At 44.6% G+C, this 23757-nt stretch overlaps 1 protein-coding gene across 3 annotated transcripts in view; it reads right to left on the reverse strand.

The window, feature by feature from the left end:
* OSBPL10 (oxysterol binding protein like 10) overlaps window positions 1-23757 on the reverse strand; it is a 343529-nt gene that overhangs the window by 33549 nt on the left and 286223 nt on the right. For all 3 annotated transcript variants that reach the window (XM_037846487.1, XM_037846479.1, XM_037846492.1), the window contains exons 7-8: window positions 15337-15486; window positions 2458-2938 (exon numbers count right to left, since the gene is read on the reverse strand). In XM_037846487.1, the coding sequence (XP_037702415.1) occupies window positions 2458-2938; window positions 15337-15486 (631 nt within the window). The remainder of the gene's footprint in view (window positions 1-2457; window positions 2939-15336; window positions 15487-23757) is intronic.

Genomic DNA, 23757 nt, shown 5'->3' on the forward strand with positions numbered 1-23757 from the left:
CTATTCTCTCAACTCTTTTGCAATCAGATTTTCATCACTGCCACTGACACAACCCTCGTCAAGGTCACCAATGGCCTTCAAGGCCCAAATTCCAACAGTCAATTCTCAGCTCTCATCTTTCTGGAATTAATCAGTATCATCTGCCACAGTTGCTCACTCCCCTGCCTCCTTGAAGCTCTTTCTTCACCTGGCTTGCAGGAAGCACACTGCGTAGGTATCAGGACTCACTCACCAATCTTGTTTGTTCTCAAGGCTTTAAATGACAGGCTTTTATGACCTTCCCCCATAATGCCACACTGCATAAGCAAGTCCTTACTAAACCACTCCCACCTGAACGTCTTGACAAACTGAGCTCCTATCCTGTCCCACCAAACTAGACCCCCTCACCACCCGCATTCTTCCCCATCTCAGTTAATGGTGACTTCCATACTTCTAGTTGTTCAAGTCAAAAACTTTGGAGTCACCTTTCCTCTCATACCCTACACCTGAGCTAGAAGTGAATCCTCTTGAATGTCTTCTCTACTTTGGGAATAAACCCAGACTCACGTTTTACTATCTCCATCATTTCCACCCTGGTCCAAGCCACCACCATCTCTTGCTTAGATATCATCATAATCTCTCAGCTGGGCTCCTTGCTTTCCATCCTTGCTCCCTTGTAGTCTATTTTCAATAAGCAGCTGGAGCAATATGGCTAAAATATAAGTCAGATCATGGTACTCTTCTGCTCAAAACCCTCAATGGCTTCACAGCTCACTCAGTGTAGAAGCCAAGGCCCCTAACAATGGCTGGTGAGGCCCTACATGAGCTGGCCACAGTCACTCTGAACTTATCTTCTCCATAACCCCCTATCCCTTCAGGCTGCTCCAGCTACCTGGGCTTCCTCCATCTTCCACAATCTGCCAAGCACAGTTCTGCCTCTGGGCCTCTGCCTTGTTATTTCTACCTTCACCTCTTCTCTGAGAACCCACAGGGCTCACCCCTCATCCCCTCTTCAGGACTTTGCTAAAATGCTGCCTTCTCAGTGAGGCCGTCCCCAGCCATCCCATCTAAAAGTTCAACCTACTTTCTCCCCAGCACTTCTCAGGTCCCTGCCCTGCTTTATGTTTCTCAGTTGCACTTATCCCCTTCCAACATACCACGTAATTTACTTATTTCCCCAGTAGAACAGAAGCTTCATGAAGGCAGAGATTTTTTTGTCTGTTTTGTTCACTGAAGTAGATGTAGCTCCTAAACAGTATCTAGTACCTAGTAGGTAGATGCTCAGTAAAAATGTGTCAACTGCATGAAAGGTGTTCTTATCTCATGGGGTTTTAAAAGGGCTTCCAAGGACCCATGTACTTCCTGAAACTGAAGGCCAAATTTTGTGATCAGCATTTTTTCCGGGAAGAAAATCCACAAACTTAAAGTCTCAAAGGGAATTGTAATTCAAAAAAAAGTTGAAGAACCATGAACACAGACGCTTATATTTAACAAGGATTATTATAGGTTTCTTCAAACAATGAATCCACTTCATTCACAGCTATTTGCTAAAATAGTAACATATAATCCACCAGTGGTGTGATTATACTGTGTTCTTGCTTCAGAATTTCTAGCATAGCATCAAAAGATTTGCCTTGGGAATTTTTATGAGCAGATTTTGAACAGGCAGCACTATTATCCTCGTTGTCTGTGAGCCAGAACACCAGTGAGAATGAATAAAAATGTGTTTTCACAGATTTGGAGCCAACTCTAATATTCATGCAAAGCTGAAAAAACTTATATGTACGGTGGCTTAACACACACATAGCATGTGAAGATCCAGGGTGGGCAGCTGATTAGGCAAACAGCTTCATCCCATCTGCTGGGGACTGAATCATGTTCCCCACCAAAGGCATGTTCCGGTCTCAACCCCTGGCCCTGTGGGTGTGAACCCATTTAAAAGTAGGACCTTTGAAGATGTTATTAGTTAATGCAATAACAAACTCAACAAGGGAGGGCCTTAATCCAACATGGCTGAAGTCCTTATAAGCAAAGCAAATGGGACATGGAAAGAGAGAAGCCATGGGGAGCAGCCAGAAGCTGGAAATCAACGGAACCCAGGAGAGAAAGAAGATGACACTGCCATGTGAATTGGCATGTGACAGAAAAGCCAAGGACCAACGATCACCGGCAGCCAGCCTCAGAATGCCAGTCTTCAGGGAGAGAGCATTGCCTTGCTGATGCCTCAGTTTTGTGCTTCTCCTAGCCTCCTAACTGTGAACCAATGAACTCCCATTGTTAAGTCAACGCAGAGAAACTTGGCCCCACTGGGAAATCACTGGGACCTGGAAGCTTATGCGGTCCAAAAATAACAAAACTCATCCCTCTTCCTTCCTCCGCCCCGTTCCAAAAACAAAGAAATCCATATACATAATCAAATGCCAAATGGGTATACAAACATCACCGAGTAAAAGCCAAACTCCAACATACACAGCTTACCTTCCCCTATCATAGAGACCCCCACGGACATGCCCATGAACTTGCTTTTGGTCCACACATGAGTGTTGATGCACAGTCTCTTCTCCTTGCATTCACAGTAGAAGCAGGAAATGGGTGGGTGGTGGGACACTTGCTCAGCCACAAACCTTAGTTTGTAGGTTTTGGAAGGGTCATTGCCTATCGGCTGGTCATGACCACTGGCAGGAGAGGGAGAAGCAGTCCTCCTCGGCTTGACCCTGTCCACGGGCACTTCCCAGGAGCAGTGAAAGGTCTCTCCGATGATGGGATTGTAGGGCTTCTTGGCCAAGGCCCCCTTGCGGCCCTCGTGGAAAGCTGTGAGATAATACTCCACGAAGCAGATGACTCTCTCCTCTGGAGTGGCCCCAGCAGTGACAGCCAGCAGCAGGTCTGGATGCGCCATAAAATCTGCATACATCTCCAGCAAGGACCGCTTCTCCAAAATAAATGTGGGGAGCACCACCTGCATTCAGAAGGGGACAAAGTCAGATAGGAATCCCTGTGATTACATGAAAAAGCAGAAAAGGGAAAATTAAAGGCTGCAACCATCATCAAGCAAATTCACAACAGCTTAAGCTCAGGGTCAATTTCTTTTGATTTGTGTGTGAAAGACAAATCAGGGGAAAAGCTATCAAAGAAATTGGAAGTGGCTCCTGTGGACGCAGCTTCAAAGCCAACTCAGCTTTGTGGAGAAGACAGCTCTGAGTGATTTCCTTCTCTGCTTATCTGAGGCAAATGACAGCTGCTGTCTCTCCTTCCACCACTATTGCTCTTCTAACACCCATCCCTCTTTCACTCTCCATTATTTATAGATGTGAAGAAAACAGCTTGACAGGGTCTTTCTGTATTCCACGTGACACCAAGCAAGGCCAAGCAGTTGGCACCAGTAGGTTCCTGTGAACGTGGATGCCAGCATTTGCTGGTACCACTTCAAAAGGGACCCAGGCAAGCCAGGGATCACCACCAACACAAGTGTCTATTTGGAAGAAGACTCTGTCAGAAGAGTAGTGTATAAACCTCAACAGATCAAGACAAGACAGGATTATGGAAAGGGCCCTGGCCCAGGGAGGAGGCAGGTCACTCAGCAGTCAAACATCTGCAGAAGAGGGGACACGGCTACTCCAGGTGTGGAGGCGGCTCCACAGGGCTAGGCCAGAAGAAACAAGCGGAAGTTACAAAGGAGTAAGCTGCACTTGACATATAGAATCTTCTGGTGAATGGACTTGCATAAGGGTTGGGGTTACCCCTAGGTTTGTTTCTAATGGAAGACAGTAAGTAGAAACCTGGCTGACTCTGTCAGGGATGGGACAAAGAGACCCCTCATCGATTCAAAGTGGATCCAAGTTCCACTCAGGTATGGCACAAACCCAAGTGCCAATAACCCAAATGATTAGGTCATTTACAGCAAATGAAGGACATCCTAAACCCTGGCTTGAAGGCAGGTTATCCATTACTATCACTGCTATGTAAAGGAGAGAGCACCTCTTTCTCATTGCCCTAGAGTGATCTCAAAATAACTTAATTGTTAGGTATCCATATTCCACCAGTTAGCAGCGAGACACAGTTCTGTAACCTGGAGCATGTGGCACTGTCTCTCCTAACACAGAGTCACAGGATTTTGAAGCTGGAAGGCAGGCCCAAGACCTGCTGGCTCCTCCTTGGCCCTACTCACACGAGGACAGAGCCATGACAGGTTCCAGCAAGTTGACCAAGGCCACCCAGCTGATCTATGCCCCCTCCTTACAGACAGTTCTGTCCTCCTGTATACACTCCCTAATTCCCAGGTTGACATTGGCAAGTAGATACACTCACTTACCATCAATATCACATGGGCCTGCAGGACCTACAACCCTGACTCCAGTTCAGGTTTCAAAGACACTTCCTTGCAAGTGATGTAGATACAATGCAAGCAGGAAGAGATGTCCCAAGAGAAACACAGACAGGCAGATATAATATCAGCAGAGCACAAAGATTATAGAGGAAATTAGAGGAAACCCAGCCCACTGGAGATGTGAGGTTTGGTATCTTTTAAAATGCTTTTTTATCTCTCATGAAAAAACTTTGTCAGAGGAAAATGCACCCATGCTAAGTAAAAAAGAGACCAGATACAGAAGTGGATATGTAATGCAATCCAAAGATCAAAAAACCATCCAAAAAGTTAACATGTCTCTCTGGCTAATAGAATTGAGTGATCTAAAACAAACAAACAAAAATTTTCCAACTATCTTTCTGCTTTGCTTGTGTGTATGTGGTAAACAGATCAATTTTAATTCTAGCATCTGAAGCTATAAACTCCATGGTGCTGTTGTACACATTCAATAAAGTGAAAACTGTGCAATACCACTTAGTATCTCAGTATCAGGAAATATATTTCAGAAGTGTTTAAACATGAAATTAAAAACAAAATCAGAAGTCATCCACAATTACACATTACGGTGCCCTATGGGCTCTGCTGCTCCTCTGTGGCTTTACTGGGCCAGGCTGACTGAGCGAGCAAAACAACCCCCAAACATTCACCACCTTTCCCTCCCCAGCCCCAGAGCCATGCAAAGGCTCCCCTATGGACTCCATCCAGGCAGTCTGCAAGGGTTGAGGACTGCGGACTTAAATGGCCTGGAAACCCCCAAAGAGACCGAAGTGATTAAGAAAGAAAAAGGGCCATGGATGGCTGCACCTTCACACCATCCCTAAGTGACTCCATTTCCCGCTGTCTCTCCTTTCCCAGGTCCAGGAGGCCCTCCCGACCAGAAGGCAAGCCAGGAGGAAGGTCAGAATTACACATGCAGGGTGATGGACAGAACTCCAAGCTCACATGATCTCATGACTTCACACGCCCTGTGGAAATGGGGCTTCTCTGGCAACTTCCAGATGCAGGAATTCTCAGGTTTGTACCTGAGACTGAAAGCACAATGAAAGGATCAGCTACAGTACTTCCCCCCTAATTATGTACTTTTGAAAAGGGCAAGAATTTAAGGCATTTCCTCTAATTTAGTCAGCATTTCCAAACTCAGAAGCTCAAGGATTAAGACAAAATAAGATAGAAAACTCCACTCAGAACCCCAAAGCACTGAACATCAGAACCAAAAAGGACCCTCCCAATCATGTAGTTCAACGTGCTGGTCTCACTCTCAAAGCTGAGGGGACGGAGACCAGGTGGCGGGGAAGACACCATGTTCGGGCCACACAGGGGCAGAGATGGGAGAGACCTCAGGGCTCCTGACTGCCTCCTCAAGGTCATCTCCAGGACCCCAAGGCATGCCACAGCTGTCTGCTTCTGAGCCATGGGAACACTTTCTTTCCCTCAGCAGAACAGGCGCTGAGACAGGTGGGCCACCCCCCCTGCTCGTGACTTCAAGACATACCACAAAGCCACAGTAATCCAAGCAGCATGGAATTGGCATAAAGACAGATGTATAGACCAGTGGAATCAAACTGAGAGTTCAGAAATCAACCCACACATTTACCACCAACTGATTTTCAACAAGGGGTCCAAATACCTTAATTGGGGAAAGAACAGTCTCTTCAACATGTTGGGAAAAATGGATATCCACATGCAGAAGAATGAAATTAGACCCCTCCTCACACCATATACAAAAATTAACTATAAATGTATCAAAGACCTTACAAGCCAAAACCATAAAACTCTTGTAAGAAAACACAGGGGGAAGGTTTCCCGTATTTTTAAATGTAAGTTCTTTTTCATGCTTTTAATATTTCAGACTACTTCAAACCAAGTTTTCAATTGCTACTTCTCTCAAGGAGTCCCAGAATATTCAAATACATACCAAGGAACTAGGAGCATGCCTTAGGCAGCTTAGATAGGACCCTAGCTTATTTCAGAAACATGTCTTCTGGGGCAGGAACCACTGAATCTGATGTACTGGAGATGCTCACCAAATGTCCATGAATGAGTGGGCTCAAACTGGGTCCTCCCCACACAGGGTCAGATCTCCTAAGACACCTTGGGGGCCATAGAATGGACCTTGCAGGCTCCAGGATGGGGCCTTTGAAGGCTCCGAAAGAGCCAGGAGGAAGGAATAACACAGCCCAGTCTGAAAGCATCTTCATTCTCTCTTTATCAAAGGGGAAACAGGCTCTGCTCAACATCTGCTCAACATCTGCTCAACTTAATACCAACAAGTTTGGGTATTATTACTGCCCAAACTAGTTAACCTGACTCTAACCATGATGGGGGAAAAAATTAGACAACTCCAAACTGAGGGACATTCTTCAAAAACATCACTGCCATGAAAGAGAAAAGGAGGGACTTTTCTAGATTAAAGTAGATTAAAAAGACATGATAACCAAACATAATGTAATTTGTACTGGATCATGGATTTAGGAAAAAGAAAGTAGATATAAAGGCCAAATGTTAATAACTGGCCAATAAAAGTGAAGAATATATAGGAATTCATTGAACTATTGTGCAACTTTATTGTAGATTAGAAAGAGCTCAAAATAAAAGTTGGAGGGAAAATGAAAAGAAAAAAAAAAGGCTCTAGTGCAGATGCAGTACATGAGAACTGATCCATTTTCCAAGACAATCCTCCTGAAATTGCAGACTCAGGGAATATGAGCTCCCAGCCGACAGCAAGTCCAGACCATAAGGTATGTATTTTGCTCTTTAAAATGATGATGTGGCTTTATCAGAGCTGGAAAAAAGTGGAATCTCCAGAAGAAATGGAGAAGAATGGGTTCAAGGGGAATTACCATTTCCTCTTTCATCTCTTGTTGGTATCTCCTGTTGGAGCTTGTGCAGAAGACCAGACTGATGTCTTTCAAAACCACCTCCTCGAACACTCTGGGTGGGGTGTCATATTTGCCATTAAAGCAGATTTCCTGGTCTGGTCTCAATTTGTTCTCTTAACACACTTTCTCTGACCTCCCTCCCCCCTCCCCACCCCATCCCTTACCTTTTTCTTTTTTATTTTTGGGTGCATTCGCAAATAAGTCACTTAATCCTCTGTTTCGTGGGCAGTGGGCACAGGAGATATGGCGCCAAGAAGCACCGAGCACTAACTGGACGTCTGCCTCCGACAGAAGGGTGAGCAATGGCCCAGCTGTTCAGACTGATGGCGTCCAAATGGCCTGAAATTGCTATAGCAGATTTATCTAGCCATCAATAAGGTCCATCTTTTCTCCCATTAAAATAATTAAGATAATGAACTACTTTGGGGGAAGGAAAAAAAAAAAAAGAAAGAGAGAGGCCCTTCACTAGGAACTCAGAGAACAATTAATTACATTCAAAGTTACATCAATCAAGATGCAAATAACTAATCTTCCAGTCGGGCTCTTAGAATAAACGATCACCCAGCAAGGGAGACAAAGGACACCCAGGGGAGAGTGACAGCCCCGTTCCCCCAAATACTGGACTCTGTAAAGGAGGGAGCAATTTTCTCCGAAGAAACATTAGTTAACTTACTAATCTTAGGGACCATCTACATAATCCTCTATCCTTCAACTGGTGCACCCACCACCCAGTGCAAACAGGCAAGTAAAGAGAGACTGAAACACCCACCTAGGTTAATTTATATAATACTTTAAGTAAATCGGGGGCAGTATACAAAACTCTCACCTTACAAAATAAAAGGTAGATAATTTACAGTGCCAAAGGCTTCTTTGCAAGCCAACAGGATGTTCCCCCGCCTTTCCTTAAGGCACCAGGTCCCTTTACACCCATCTACCAGGGCTTGGAACATCAGGAAAGGCATCTTCACATTTGGGGGGGGGGGGGTTGAAAAGAGTTTGAAATAACTTTTTTTTTCCAATAAGATATTTTCTGCATAAAGAGAGATACACTCCCTTGAAATTAATCCCTCGAGTCACAGACCTGTTTTCAGAGAGGAGTCAGACGTTGTGAGCTGAGGTTCATCTCTTGTCAGCTACTGGTCTCATGAACCTGGGCAAGTTCATCTCCCCAAGACCCAATTCCTCAGCTGTAAAATGGGCATATTAAGAATATCTACTCCTACAGTTATAAATGTGAATATTAAATTAGCCCAATGCCTAGCACATAGTTAATGCTCATTAAATGTTAGTTTTTGCTATAATCAGGGACCCTGATCCTCATTTGGAGGCCAGGGGGCGATAAGGACAATGGAGATTAGACAAAACTGTCACATAATAGCTTAATGACAAAGTTGGAGACCAAAAGAAAGCTTCCCAATGACCAGAGCAACCACTGAACCATCTCTGATGCTTCTGTATATAATTAATTAAGATAACTGCTCAGAGAAGAAAAGAGAAATCATTGTAAAAAAGTGAGAAAATTAATTTAAGACCGTATGAAAGGTTCTGCACTTAAACCATTTGTAGAACTTGAAGCAGGCCCAGTGCTTTGGGTTTCAAGTACACAGTCTTATGCAATCTTCTCAGAAATCTTTGGACAGGTCTTAACTTTCATTTTTACAGCCAAGAAAATTAAGGCCCAGAGAGGTTTCTTAACTTAGGGATGGCTAAATAAGTAGGAGAGCTGGAGTGCAAACCAACTCTGGTCAAGGCCCACGTTGCCCCCTTGGGGCCTGAAGAAACAGCACCCCTTGGTTTCCTCTTTCTGGAAGAGTGAGATGGATGCGCTTTCTGCGGACAGCGCAGGGAGGGAGCGTGGAGATCACACGCGGCTGCCCCTCGCGGTACAAATCTACACAGGAAGCAAAATCACTACTGTGTCTTCTATTAAAAGGCAAATATCTCAGGAGGGATAGCAGGCCTTGCTTAACAGTAAATTAAAAACAAGATTTGGGAAGAAGAGGAGCAGATGGCATCGGCAAAGGGAAATGGAAGCAACACCTGGGAGACCGGAGGACCCTGGACGGCCACGGCACTGGCACTACGGGGTTGGCCCCTTTCCAGGTAAACCCTGGGCCCTTCGACACTCTGACCCCTTCATAAAAACTTCCCCCTTATAGAAGGAGCTTACCACAGCGTATTCTGCTTGGCCTTGGAAATTCAGCCTACAGAAATAATTCAATCAAATGAAAAAAGCTGGATGCCCAAGATATTCACAATGTCATTGCCTATAATATACCAAGAGATCAAAGAGAGTCAACATGACCATCCAAGTAAATGACAATGCAGTAATTTAGAGGAATGTTATATATTACCGAAGTGTACACGGGTAATGATAATATTCTTTCCTTAAACCCAGTCTTGAGTGCATCTATGTTTGTGGGAGTGTAGCAAACTACAATCCATGAGTCAAATCTCCACCTGTTTTTGTAAATAAAGTTTTGCTGGAAAACAGCTACACCCATTCATGTCTACACTGTCTACAGCTGCTTTTGGGTTACAATGGTAGAGTTGAGTAGTTGTGGCAGAGACAGTATGGCCCACAAAACCTTAAATAATAATAATTAAAAGTTTGCCAGTCCCTGCTCTACACCATTCATAAATCCTATATATTTTTTATCTACTCAATATTTAATTTTAAAAGAATTGATTAAATAAAAAGCTTCGGTGGACATTTCTATGACTCTTGATACATGTAGCAAATGCTTTCAAAAGAGTGGGGATCAATTTATAAGGCATTAGCAAGGATCAGGGTTATCATTTTCACCCTGTACATACCAGGTATAATGTACAGCCACTATTTTGTTGCTGATTTAGAAAGTATAAAATAGAGTGTCAAGGTCACTATTTTTGTACTTCTTTGGTTAATAACAGTTCAAACAATTTTCCAAGAATCACAGAAACTTAAGAATTATTTCAGCTGGCATCTCTCTCAAAATATGAATCTTTCTAAACTATCCTTGGCTGATGGGACAAGGATTAGATATCTTTAGGGTTAGGGACCTCATCATCCTAGAACTGCCCAATCCACCTTTTGCCTCGCACTATACTTAACTATCCTGAATATTTCCCACCTACTCTCCAGAATCAGCTATGACCTCAAGAAAGGCTCAAATTAAGTCTGCTCTCATTTCCTACTAAAGCAAACTTTAATCATCTAAAGGTCAGCCCCACTCCTGTGTTGCTGGCAAGGAGCAAAACCGGACAGGTAGATGAGAAGACACCTGCACCTGAGTGCCAGGAGAGGACGGTCCTCTCGTGTCCTCCTTTTTCCCTCAACAGCACCTAAAGTCCCCAGATCCTAGTTGTACATATTGCTCAGGCCTCTTTATGTCCCATCCCAAATCCTATCTCCTACAGAACTATTTGTTTTGTGAAGGTATAGGATCTTCTTAAAAGTGTAAATACAAAAATAGCTACTATCCCCCATCTGCTTTATCCAAGGCACTCCTTCCAGTTCTGCCTTGCTTCCTTAAAAATTGATGGCCCTCCTAAAACCAGACCTACACTTGGAACCATTTCTCGTTGAAAGACAAATGAATCTGACCTATAAACTATTTGGGGAAGTTTCTCTGCAAGATATCTGACCCACTTCGGATTTCTAAGAGCATGTTACCAAAATGCACAGGGCTGTCGTTTTCCTTTGTGCCCTGGGAGTCACCAATCTTTACAAAGAGACAGCAGGTTGGGGTTTCCTTCCTCAGACTATTTCCAACTCTCTTTTAAATCCCTGGTCATCACTCATATGTACACAATAAATATGTCTATGACAGTGAACAAAAGAGTTGAATCATCTGAATCTATAATGCTGGAGCTCTGGCTAAGTCCCCTGAGGAACTAGGTAGGTTTCAAATAGGCACACCCTAGATCTTGCTATTACCTATAACTACCACCCTCCAAAACCCTGAGTTCAAGTGTGCCAGTCTCTGACCACTGCCCCTGTACATCCAGCTCTCTCCATCCAGTCCCCAGCCCCAACAATCCTTCAGCCCCAACAAGACCTACCTTGTACTGTCCACCCCGTCCCCATTTTATAGCCTCACTTCCCTCCATATCCAGCTTAGAGTCCACGGCTGATTATCACCCTTACTCACCTTGATATCCCTCAGCTCCTCTGCCACCCCCTCCCCTAGCCAAGCACACCTCAGCTCTGGTTTAATCCATCCCCTCACGTTCTCCAGGCCTGAACCTGGCAGCTGGACTTTTCTGGAGAAGGAGACAGTATGCTGACTGGCCTCAGAACTGGCCTCACTTTAAATTCATGACCTACAAACAAGGGCTCCCTTGGGGACGCACAGTCATCCTCCTACATTCTTCATCTTCTCCGTGAGACAATGACTCATTTCCTGTCTTCTCCTCCCTCCTCACATCTCTAATAATCCTTTTCTCTCTACTACTCTCAGCTGGTCACCTGCTTCTTTTACTGGGAAAAATCGAAGTTGTCCACAGAGAATCATAATAGCAAACACTTGGTGGCCCTTACTCCACGCCAGACCTTCTTCCAAGCCTTTACACACATCACTGTAAATACACTTAGTGCAACTCTTTGAAGAAGGTACAATTATTGTCCCTACTTTAAAGATGAGGAAATGAAGGACACCTCGAGTTTGGGTGAGGCATCCACAGTAACTCAGCAGGGATGCCAGCCTAGGTAACCAGACTCAGAGCCCACGTGCTTAGCCACGGTGCTCCCTGGCCAATCTGCTGTCTGTACCCTCCACTCCACCTGCCCTCCTGCTACAATGGACAGACCGTCCGACCTAAGGCCAACCCCTCCTCCCATGCACTGGATCCCATCCCCTCGCACCTACTCACGGGCTTAGTCCCTACAGTTGTCTCCTCCTCTCCTGCAGCATCTTTGTCCCTGCTCCCCTAACCATGCTCATCAACATTCAAACATCTTAAAATCAAACCTCCCTTAATTCCAGATTCTCCAGGTCCTGCCCAATTTTCTACTCCCCTTTTATACCAAAACACCTTGAAAGAGCTGTCTTCACTCCCGGTCACCACTTTTCTTCCCATTTTCCCTTGAACCCACTCCTCTCAGACCTTGGCAAAACCAAATACAATGTCCACTCGCAGCCTCCAACTTACATGACCCATCAACAGCAACTCAAGCATAGCCGAGGAAAGAGGGTAGAGGTTGCTTCTGGAGATAGGACCAGCCAAATATTCTGTGAGGCCCAGTGCAAAACGAAAATGCAAGGCCTGTTACTCAAAAATTATTAGGAATTTCAGGCAAGTGACAGCAAATCATCAAACCAAGTGTGGGGCTCTTCAAAGCATGGGACCCCATTTGATCACACACTCACAAACCCAGCTCTGTCTGGAGATCAGAGTTTAAAACAGCAAACTGCTGCTACAGGTGCCCAGTCAGGGAGGTAATGATGTGTAAACGAGTCCAAACTGGCTGCATCCTCAAAGACGCAGTGGCACACTTGTTTTACGGACAGAGAGGCCAGAGCGTCATCCTTGGGTCCATTAGTGGGGTCAGGAATGTTCTATCTGTAGAGTGTCTATTCATCAGACACTCCATTCAGGCTAAGCTCTTCCACTGTCCCTTTAGCACAAGCTCAACTCACATGAGATGGGCACGAGCCAAGACAAGAAAAGGAAACGGTGAAGAGAGAAAGTTTCATCAGCCTTTTTATGATGCAGGGCAACAAAAACCAAGAAACCTCATGGGATAATAAAAGGTTCACTTCCTCCTCACACAAGTATTTCAGTTCGTCAAATTTTTCCTTGCTTTTGGAATAATAGCTTCTACCCAATAAGTTAACAAACTACAGGCTGGAAAAGTTTTCCTTGCAGGTACCCAACTGCATCTTGGGTAAATGCAGCACTTGCTCTTTAGGAGCAGACTGTGGCTCCAGAAATACAAAGCAATCACATCCTAATAAAATAATAATAAACAGGAAATGCATGGTTCTAATGTGTTCTTTATTTTAAAACAAGAGAGCCATAACGTGAAGTCTCTGAGACCTTCAACTGCTATAATACAGTGCCCTCAGCATTTTACTGTCTCTCTGCATCTGATCTAATCAGTTACTCTTCCAGTCCCTCTCCTATATCACCAACGCGTCTAGGTTAATGTTTTACAACCTTTTCATTTTTTAAGCATGATCTTCAATAAGAATACATTTTACACTGTGACCCAGGACGCATGTATCAATAGAGCTAAAATTAAAATTTCATGTGCAACGCACTCTGATATTTTCTTTCCTACTATATTTCATTTCTTAAAGCTGAACTGACCCACCAAATTGCTTTTACAACCCACTAACGGGCTGTGACCCAAACTATAGGAACACTGTGAATTTAGATCATACTGATACACATTATTACCCAAACTCCATCTACCAGACCTTAAATCAAGCTACATCTGAGTTAAGTCTACGCAATCCATGAAAACAAAAAGAGATGGCTTTTAAAAAGCCAAATACTTAAATGATTGCCCTAACAGAGAAGAGATGAGACGTATACAGATAGAAAACTGAAATTAAGGGAAGGCAGCTCTTCCAGAGCAAAAGGCAGAGCAGGTCTCCACAGCCCGGGGTGCAGAGTGGGAAGAGCCAGGCCAGGGGCGGAGAGCGGCACAGCGAGAGAACTTTCTGTTTGGCCTCCTCTGAGTGGGTGCACTATTTTGTTTGAAGTGGTGCAGTCTCCCAGGTTATCAGACACCCTCATATTCAAATGCATGGCAAAGAAAAGGTTATCCTGCCGTTTCTGAGGCTTCCGTCTCCTGCCTCTGCTCTGCCTCCTAGAAGTAGTCACCAAGTCCTGCCACGTGCCCCTTCAAGGAGTCTCTCAGCCCCTGCCCCTTCTCTCTCTCGTCTCTCGTCTCCAGCCCAGGCTCAGGGGAACCTGTGGATTCCAGATCCTTCTCTGCAGCCATAGCAACCACCTACCCTCAAGGATGTTTCCCCCAGGCCAGGCCTTCCCTGACTCTGACCATGGCAAGTCCATTTGCACTTTTCTAGCTGGCATTCAGAATCTAGAACTCGCGTTCCCCACACACCATCCACACGGTCCTGTCTCTCTCTCCCTGACAGCTACTCCCCTGCCACATCCCAGGGTCAAAGGGCACAGTGTGGCACTTTGTCATAAGAATGCTGGCCCGCCCCCCACGTGTTCATCCCGGGTTGGAAGTGGAACGCAGGTGGGTGGGACAGCTAAGTCCGGGCTCTTTCCCCCACCTCTCAATGCACTAATGATACTGTACCGCCTGTTAGCTACACATGAAACTGCTCTTCCTGATTGCTCTGGAATGAAACCCCTGACTTCAGGTGAGGAAGAAGAGATACAGGGCTCTTAACATGACTTTGGGGTTAGGATTCTGGGCTCTCTGATGAGGTTCCTCAGGAAGAATCCTGGCTGGGGTTAGCCATGTTTCTACCAACCAGTGGGTTCATTTTTAACACACTGATACCGAGATCTGGATCACCAACAGTGTTCCCCTTTGGAAACTAGCTGTTAAACTACTGAGGTCAGCTATGTACACCGGCCTCACTCCTGGGTCCACCACATTCCTGCCTCCTGCTTTCTCTCTGTGGCCATCGTGCCACTCTGGACCTAACTCTATAGGTCACCTTCAATCTACAACACAGCAGGAAACAAAGAAATACTTTCTTACCACCTCATATGCTTTATCTGATGCTCCCCTGCCCTTATAGAGTAGCAGCTCCTCAAGATCCAACAAGAGGGTCATATCCTCTGCCACTTTGCCTCCCTTACACAGTCCTGGACATATAGAAGCTGTCAATAAATGTGTTAACTGACCCTCTTCAATCCTATAACATTTGCTAGAAAGGGGGAAAGAAAAGAACATTCTGGCAAAGTTTCCTCATCCTGAGAGTCAAATGCAAGGCTCCCCTCTCAGAGCATGAGCATTTACACAAAAATATCCTTTCAAGTTACACCTGGCATATCCGTACTTGAAAGCAGTTCTGGCCAGTCTACTTTCCCAGTTGACCATAATGAGAAGAATGCAGATGGGGGTGGGGGAAGGTTTGTGGGTAGAGAAGGGACCCAAACAAACAACTGGTGCAAAGCCAGGGGGCCGTGCCAACCTACCTTGGTCAAATCCATTCCAAGTTTGAGTTGTGAGATGAGATGAAGAATTATACTACGCTGATCCTCCATGACGCCCAATTCTGTCTCTTCCTTATCTTCAGTGTCACTTTTTTCATCTTCAGACAAAACCAATTCAAGGTCTGAGTTTGGCTAAAATGAAATCATCAATAAAAATCACCAGCCAGCCCAGTAGAAATTGTAAGCACAACATGTGAGCCCGTATCCTTCAAGACGCCAGAAGGAGCCCAACCCAGGCACAAGGAAGACTGTCCCTGTGACCCAGCCCTATTGTCCACGGGGCGAAGATGACCTTCTTAGGGGAGCAAACCCCGTGCTTTGGTGACTGTCGTCCTCTCATCTTCCCCGTCACCCCCACTAGTGAACCTCTTGGCCTATGGACTTTTATCAACTAAAAAGTTTCCTATTCTTCAAAAAACGTACTATAGTGTACAGGTACAATGCCCCTTAATCTTGACTATCCCCAAACAACTATTAATGTGCAGAATTAAGGACACTTTAATGTAAAATTAGATACAAATAAGGAATTACCTTATTTGGGTGAAAACTGACTTTGAGCCTACTTCTACAGACATCAATAACATTACAGCTAGGGTATGAAAAGTCTGAGTTGTTAATTTAGGGAGGGAGATAAAAATGAACATTTAAGGAAAAACTCTCAAATTTTCTAATTATGCTAGGGTTTATGCATTGTCAACAGACACTGTTTTCCTTGATGCAAGTTTATTAATCCAATCACTTGATCCAAATTTCTCAAATTACATTTTAAAAAAACAGGCAAAGTAATTAACAAAATGTGCAAGGCGGAACACTGAGCACACAATTTCCCAAAATCTTAGAATCAAGAATTTTGGCTACAATGTAAAGTTGCTGACAGAATTCTGTTGAAAGAAGTAATAGCATTTCACAGTTACCTATGTTCTTACAGTACTTGGTTATATGAAAGCAAAAGCACTCTATGCAAAGCATTATACATTTGTTTCCAATTACCACTGACAGGTCAGACATAATGAACCATAATATCCAGAAATGCAGGCACTCCAAGAAATTAGATATAAAAGGGTGCTCACTTGCCCAAATGTCCATGCAAAACTAATGATTTATAAGCCTCATTAGAGAGAATCCTCTCTTTATATATAAAGGTATTTCTAACACACAAAGGTTATTTTGGCGATGGGGGTCTTCGGAAATGCCCCACCTAACACACATGTCCAGGCCAGGCCACTCCTTACCAATGTGCCAAAGAGAGGAAATAACGGTGCTCCTTTCCGAGGTATCTCACTTCAGCCCGGGGTAGGTATTCTTTCCTTTTAATTTAAATAGCCAGTCTCCATAGACAAATCCCTAAATTATTCTCAATCACATCTGGATACCCCCAGTTCTAGATGATGCTTAGGAAGGAAAGCCTCAGTGAGGCCCAGAGGGCTTTTCCCCAACCCAGAGCCAAGTCTTTTCCCACTGTGTACTTGGTTCTCCAGCTTCTTGTAATGTGTGTTATCTAACATCATCAGTGAGTTGCTTTGGTAGAACATACTGAAATAACTGAGAAATGCTCACCCCATCCTGTTCTAGAGAAGAATAACCAGAGGGAAGTCAGGAAGCTATGGGCTGCCCTGATTCTACACTGAGGGACAGGAGGAAGGGGGAAGGGGGAGACGAGAGCCCAGCACTCACAGTCGGGGCCTCCACTCGCCTCGCTGCATCCCCTCACCCCTGGCCCCACCCCGTCTGCTCTGCTGCAGGGCCTGCTGCTGCCAGAGCAGCTAAAGCCAGGATCTGCAGGGCCACCTTCTACCTGCCTGTCCTCTCAATCCCCTCTTCTTCCTTTCCCCTCCTCTGGATTTCAGGGGAGTTTTACAGGGGGTGGCTATCTCAGCTCACTGTGAACTTGCATTTTCCATCAGATGTCACCGAGATGGGTGAGTTCAGACACAAATCCCTCCTCCCAGTGGCAAAGCTGCTGCTGCCACTGCTATTTCCTTTGTGGCAACCTGGTGGGCACAAATCTATATTAGCAGAGTTCCTGTCAACCCACAGGCAGCTAGGTGGGGAGAGGGCAATGCCTGGGCATTTCACTTCAGGAGGAAAAAGGAAAATCAAGTTAAATCAAGCTACACTCATATAACGCACTACTCCCAAGGGGGTGGGTGCAAAATCCCTAAAAATCTCAACCCGGACACAATTATTCCTGCTTGAAGTTAGTTGTTCTCACAAACTACTGAGTGTAAACTAACCAAGTAAATAGCTCAAGTGAGGCTGTGACAAGCTTTGTGAAGCAAAGAATTATTCCTTCTGATGATGATGTGATTTTCCATTTGTCCAAAAGACAACACATGGGAAAAACGTCATCTTTTCCACTCACTGCCACACTCAAGTGTGATGCGTGTTTACTGAACACCTGGGACCACACCTCCCTTAGTCTGTGTTACTCAAAAAGTAAACCCAGCTAACCCCTGACTTCTAGCAGCAGGAAGACTCCCACATGAAAGAGCACCTAATTCTATGTACACACATTAATATGAGCACAGACCTTTCCAGTTCTTCCCACTTCTAATAACCACCACATTTCCTCTTTCTGGCGTTTCCTCTCAAAAGCCACTGGCTCCAGCAGAGAATTAAGGCTGGTGAGCAGGACCCAGAGGCTGACTCACTCCCAGGCCCCTGGGGGGCCAGAGCTCAGGGCAGGCCCCCCTGGGATCCCGGTGTCCTGCTAAGGAAGACAGGTCAAGGGGAGCCCCACCAGTACCCCCTCGTTGGCACAAACCCTCAATGAGCAAACTGTGCCCTAAGCTTAAACAAGGACCCATCACTGTTTTCTGTCTCTCACAGTTTTTAAGAACTTGCCCTCTTTCTTACAGTATGATTTGTAAATTCTTCTTCTTCTGCCCAAACTCAAGCAAATAATTTATGCTATGCAGGGTAAAAGTAAAAAATTAAAAGACTGATTTCCTTCTTCATGTTGTTAATGTCTTGGAGGACACTTCCATTCCACCAGTATTGGAGCTCAGCCCATCTAGAGTGAGTCCATATTTCGGGTGTGTGGGTAGAAAGGTGGGAGAATTCAAAAAGTCAACTCGCTTTGAAAGAGGTCAACTGGCAATGTAAACAGAAGACTGTCAGCACCCACAAAGCACCTACCATTAGAAGGTGCTGCAAGGAATGGAGGGTTTAAAGAACCGGGCTTTGATGGAGTTTGTTGTTGTTGTTGAATAAAAATGCATTTAATTATAAAATTTCTTTTTAAATAAAAAAGCAATGGCACTAATCACCAGAAAGTTATTTAACTGATCATGTCCACAGGCTGCTCTTGCAATTACATGCCAAAACTCATGACTGTTCTCATTAATGGCATTTCCCCTCCTAATTAGAGTGACATCAAGAGCTTCTGAGAATGCGTAATTTTTCCTAAAGTACTACTTAAAGTATCATAAACACAATTTGTGCAGTATTCATTTACAGTTGATGGTGTTTTAAAGGCAGAAAACCTTTTTCTCTTTTAGGATCATAGGTTTATTGACTATGTTACTGTGAAGTCCAAAGATACTGATCATTTTGACTGGACTTAAGTGCTGTTTTCCATAATTAGGTCCATGAGCCCTCCCTCTCTCCTAAAGTCCTGCATCTCTCCTGGATGCCCCCTGGAGAGTCTGTAGTCATCAAGGATTTCACTTGTAAAGCAATAATGACTGTCTTGAGGTGATTAAAGGTGAAAGAACAGTGCTTCTCCATCTCAAAAGAAAACTGAAAATGAGAAATGGTTTTATAATGCTGAGAAAGTTCATGAGACTCACACAAGAAGAATCTTCAGAGTCCCTGGCCCCCAGAGATCATTGCAAATGAGTCAGCCCACCACAAAAATGAACAAAATCTTGAGGAAGAAATGGAATTAGAATATGTTTTTAAAGAGAAGTATGCTTTAGAAAAATGAGGTTTTTAATAAAAGCAAAAGTTATGACTCAGTGTTTCTACCACATGAGCAGCTCAGCGAATATGGTACTACAAAAATCAAATGACTCATGCCTATTAGTAAATGGGGGAAAGTCAAGTGAAACTTTGATGGGCAGGAGAAAGCTCCATGGGCAGGCTGGGGTTTAGGAACATTTCTTGGTGGCTCAGCAATGATGGGTGCCCCAGAGCAAGGGTTTTTGACCTAGGCTCCATGGACAGTCCTTAAGATAATCATTGCCACCCTTGAAATTTCATGCAAAAACTGTGTGGCTGGGCATTTTTCTGGAAAAAGGGTCCACAGCTTTCACTGGATTCTTAGAAAGGTCTCCAGAGGATTAAACAGACAGAGACCATGCAAGAGAGATGGGCTCTTAGTTTGGAAAGTCAGTCATAGCATCTGCAAATGGTACTATTTCTTTAACCGTAGACTTCTATCCCTTAACGGGAGTGGCAGCACATCTCTGAGACCATGGCAAAGGACCAAAGATAGAAGGTGAAAACGTGACTTGTACTATAGTCAGTTTACAGGGATTCAACAGTCTTCTTAATGTGGACATCATTTAACTTTGCTTTAATCTCTGACTTTTTTTCTATCTTAATTTTTCAATATAAATGCAAATTCCAAGGCAAGATTGAAATTCCAACATTTTTAATTCAATACACACATGCAATTTAACCACAGTTTCGGTCAGTTCCAAGAAAAACCATGAAACAGATATTTCTCTGCACAGTCCAATCACTTCCCTGTGACAAGCCTCACACCACCCCATGTCTAAAATTCTACTCCTCTTCCCAGGGCCTCACTCATGTTTTCTCTTCCTCAGAGAGTATAACCCCCCACACACACACCACCCCCAAGCTTCACAATTCTCTCTCTCCTTTCTTAATTGACACCTGGACTTCAAATGGCTGTGGTCAACATAAGGAGCTGGTTGACTAACTTCTCCTTTATTTGTAAAAGTCTGATAACCTAATGTCTTAACTTAAAGGGCTGAACCTCCACTGGTTAGACTTGAGACATTATGGAAGAGGCCTGTGTGGTTGCATTACCCAATATTTTAGGGTGCCTTTTTGTCATTGGGCAGGGAGTTTTTCCATGACAGAGCCTTCAAATCATTACAAAACATGCAGTCATGAGGAACTTATTCTAGCAAGGATTAAGATGGCCACTTACAGACAACTTTTGCCCAAGGATATAAGCACCCTGAAATAGGTATTCTTAAATAGACATCTTCAACAGGAAAACAAAACCCACCAAATTGAAGTGATCTGCAACTGTCCTAAAAAAACCTATGTGACCAAGGATGGAAAATGAAGCCAGCTAGAGATCGTACATCAAATTTGCTTTCAGCAGCAAGTATACTGCAGTGCCATCATTTTAAAAGCCTGGCAACTTTCCCCATAAACTTTTATTTTACAAGGAGGCACTAGGGTGAACTTAGCCTTACCAAAGAACCTTGGTATTGAATGACAAGATTAAATACAGTCTAGACATTGACTTTACGGGCAAATGAGGAAATCCAGCCATGCCAAAAAGAATATCTGGCATTCTGAGGGTCATATAAAGCTGGGCAGTAGGGAAAGGGACTCAAAGCACCACTCTCGGATATCCTCAAATGAGAGAAAGGTCATGAGAAGCAGCAGCCACGCAGAGGAGTAACCAGAGAACAGTGTCCCTTCTTATGTAATTTATTTCTCAATTCCTCAAAACATGCAATACCATGCAATTGCAGCCACCAGCCAAAAGAAGCTGGTTTGCCAGCACATGAGAGGTTCTAGAAAAATAAGAGTGTGCAGTTGAGACATGTACAAAGGTTAGGGGGCCAGAGAGATTGGAGGAGCAGGCAATGGAAGACAAAGTGGGATGACCAAAGAAATCCAATGGATACTGGAAGAGATGCAAGGGGATCTGAGTGCCTAAAAGGTATAGGTGCCCAGGGACCAACCAATGAACCAATTTTAATTTGGTTCTATAGATAATGGTGTTACTGTTGTTGACAACATTTATAGAATCCATAAAACCAAGGACTCAGCCCTTTTATCTCTAGTCATTTTCTCATTTCAATATTTATAAACATTTTTAAACCAAAGTATGACAATAATTATTTAATCCTTATGGTGCATTTTCACATTAGTAATACAACCAAGATGGCCCGTCTAACAGTCGACGGTCATGACAACTGGCTTGGCCACATTTGAAGAGCAGTCCAACGCTGCCCACATGTCAATAATATCAGCATGCCCAGGGCACCCCGAGATGGCCAGCAGGCCAGCAGATTTCACTTGGTTTTTTGTCCCTCATTTCCCAACAAGAAACTTATATTGTGTGTGACTACCAAGTTCAAGGCACTCACTATCACATGCTTAGAAAAAGTATTTCCCCTGAGGACACACACAGACATAAAATTTTGTCAGATGAACGCAAAGTGGCTTTTCTGATGACCTACTGTCCTTTCCAAACTTAGCACAGGCAGGATTTCTCCTCTGGAAGAGCCTCTCTTGTGCCTGTCTCTAATTCCCCAAATAAAGGACATCTCCGCCAGGTGGTAGGTGTCTCAGCTGAATGGATGGATGCTCCCCGCTGGTCAGAAGTCATGCCACGGAGCTTGATGTTGCGGACACATGTCTTCAGATGGCGTCTTGTACAGCTCACGCCCCTTGGCCCTGATGTGGGGTGGCTGCCGAAGGTTCCTACACATGCACTACCCTTTTTGTGGAGTTACTTCGAAAGCCAGGTGACCAACTCTGCCTTGAAGGCCACGTCCGTATGCAGAGGGCCTTATCTTGCCATTTGGATGTAGGTACAACTGCCAGGGGAAGCCCGATGGAGAAGTTGGCTCTTATCCTAGGCAGGTCCAAGTACAAGCATGTCCACACAGCAGGCTGCTCCCAGCTGCCATCTTGGAGATGCTGAGTTGGTTGCCATTGACATCACAATCCTTCTGCCGCCTCCCAGTGGATGTGCTGGCTTTCTTGCTCTAACCACACATACACACACATTTACCACACTTGGCTCTCATAGACTGGAAGGACAGATGCTCTTCCCGAGCAAAAGGGCCGACCTGCAGAAAGGTTAATTTTAAATAAAACACACCCTGGAAGGTAGAAAGAAGTCACTTCTGGGGAGGGGTGGGGTTGGGGGCATTTGTCATCAGCTAAGACAATCAAGAACAATTACACCAAAAGGATTCACCAGGTGTTCCTTTAAAAACATTTGTGGGAAGCATTCATCAAAAATAGTACCAACAGTCCTTTTCTAATTTCCACATATCTGCTTAGAAACCAGAATCCAACTATGTTTACATGAAAGAAAGGAGAAAGGAAAGAAATTGAAAATGAGCAAAGAAAACCTAAAGGAAGTTTTTAAAAAAGGGGGTGGGGTGGGGGCAGAAGTAGAGCAAATGATGGAAGGAGGCTATTTTTGCAGCTGTGAATTTTGTAGCAAGTCAATGACAGCATCGTCCACCAGCATGCAGGGATTGAGAGGCCACAAATCAAACTTAAGTTCCTTTCCCATTAGCTGGCTGCCAGAAATACAGGGGAAGGGATAGGAAGAACAGGGAGTGAACAAGACAGAGATGGTCTACAAAGCACCAGACATTGTGTTAGATGCTTTATGACATTATCTCAAGCAGCAAAAAGTCTAGCACTTTAAAACCAAATCCAGGACTGAATTAGTAACATGGCTAAGAGCTCAGAAAGACCCCATGTGTGGTCGAGGAGCCTGGGTTACCACAGCCCCAATTCTGGTGTTGCACAAGCAACACAGACTGGTTTCCAAATTCACTGGAAACTCCTTACCTTGGGACAAAAGTCATGACAAGAAAAAGAAATAAGCCACAAAAACAGAAAACACAATCGCCATGGCTTTAGGAGGCAGCGAAGCAAAATGAGGAAAGCTCTGAGCTTCGGCTGCTGATATAAATATATAAATCCTGAATCCCCTAGCTTCCACCAAGGAGGCTCAGTTTCCTCCTCCTTACAAATAGGAGAAGGAGGACCTGAGAGGACTGCTGAGAGGCCCTGTGAGACGAAGTGTGGAAAGCACTTAGCACTGTGCCTGGCAAAGAGGAAATGCTTAGGAAACGGGACTCCTCCATTAGGCTTGCCACTTCCACGCAGCGTATACCGTGGAACCACGGGCACGTGTAGCTAGACACCACTGCTAAAGCACCGCATCCTCCTACTTGTGCTGTGTCCCCCCTTCTCAGAAGCACCCCCCTTGAAGCTGTATGACAGCAGCCGAGCCCCAACCCCAGGCCTTCCCCAGCAGTGAGGCTACCAAGGGTTGCAAAGGACCAGACTCCCCAAAAGTCCATGGTGCTGACCACGTCCTGGATCTGGGGCTGCACCAGGAAGGGGTTCATAGAAATTTTAAAACCCATCTCAGCCCTGGGTCCCATGCAGATCTGGGAACCACAAGGGACAGACACAAAACAGCAAGGGCAGTGAATC

Source organism: Choloepus didactylus, chromosome 1, assembly GCF_015220235.1.
Source record: "Choloepus didactylus isolate mChoDid1 chromosome 1, mChoDid1.pri, whole genome shotgun sequence".
NCBI classification, from domain to species: Eukaryota; Metazoa; Chordata; class Mammalia; order Pilosa; family Megalonychidae; genus Choloepus; species Choloepus didactylus.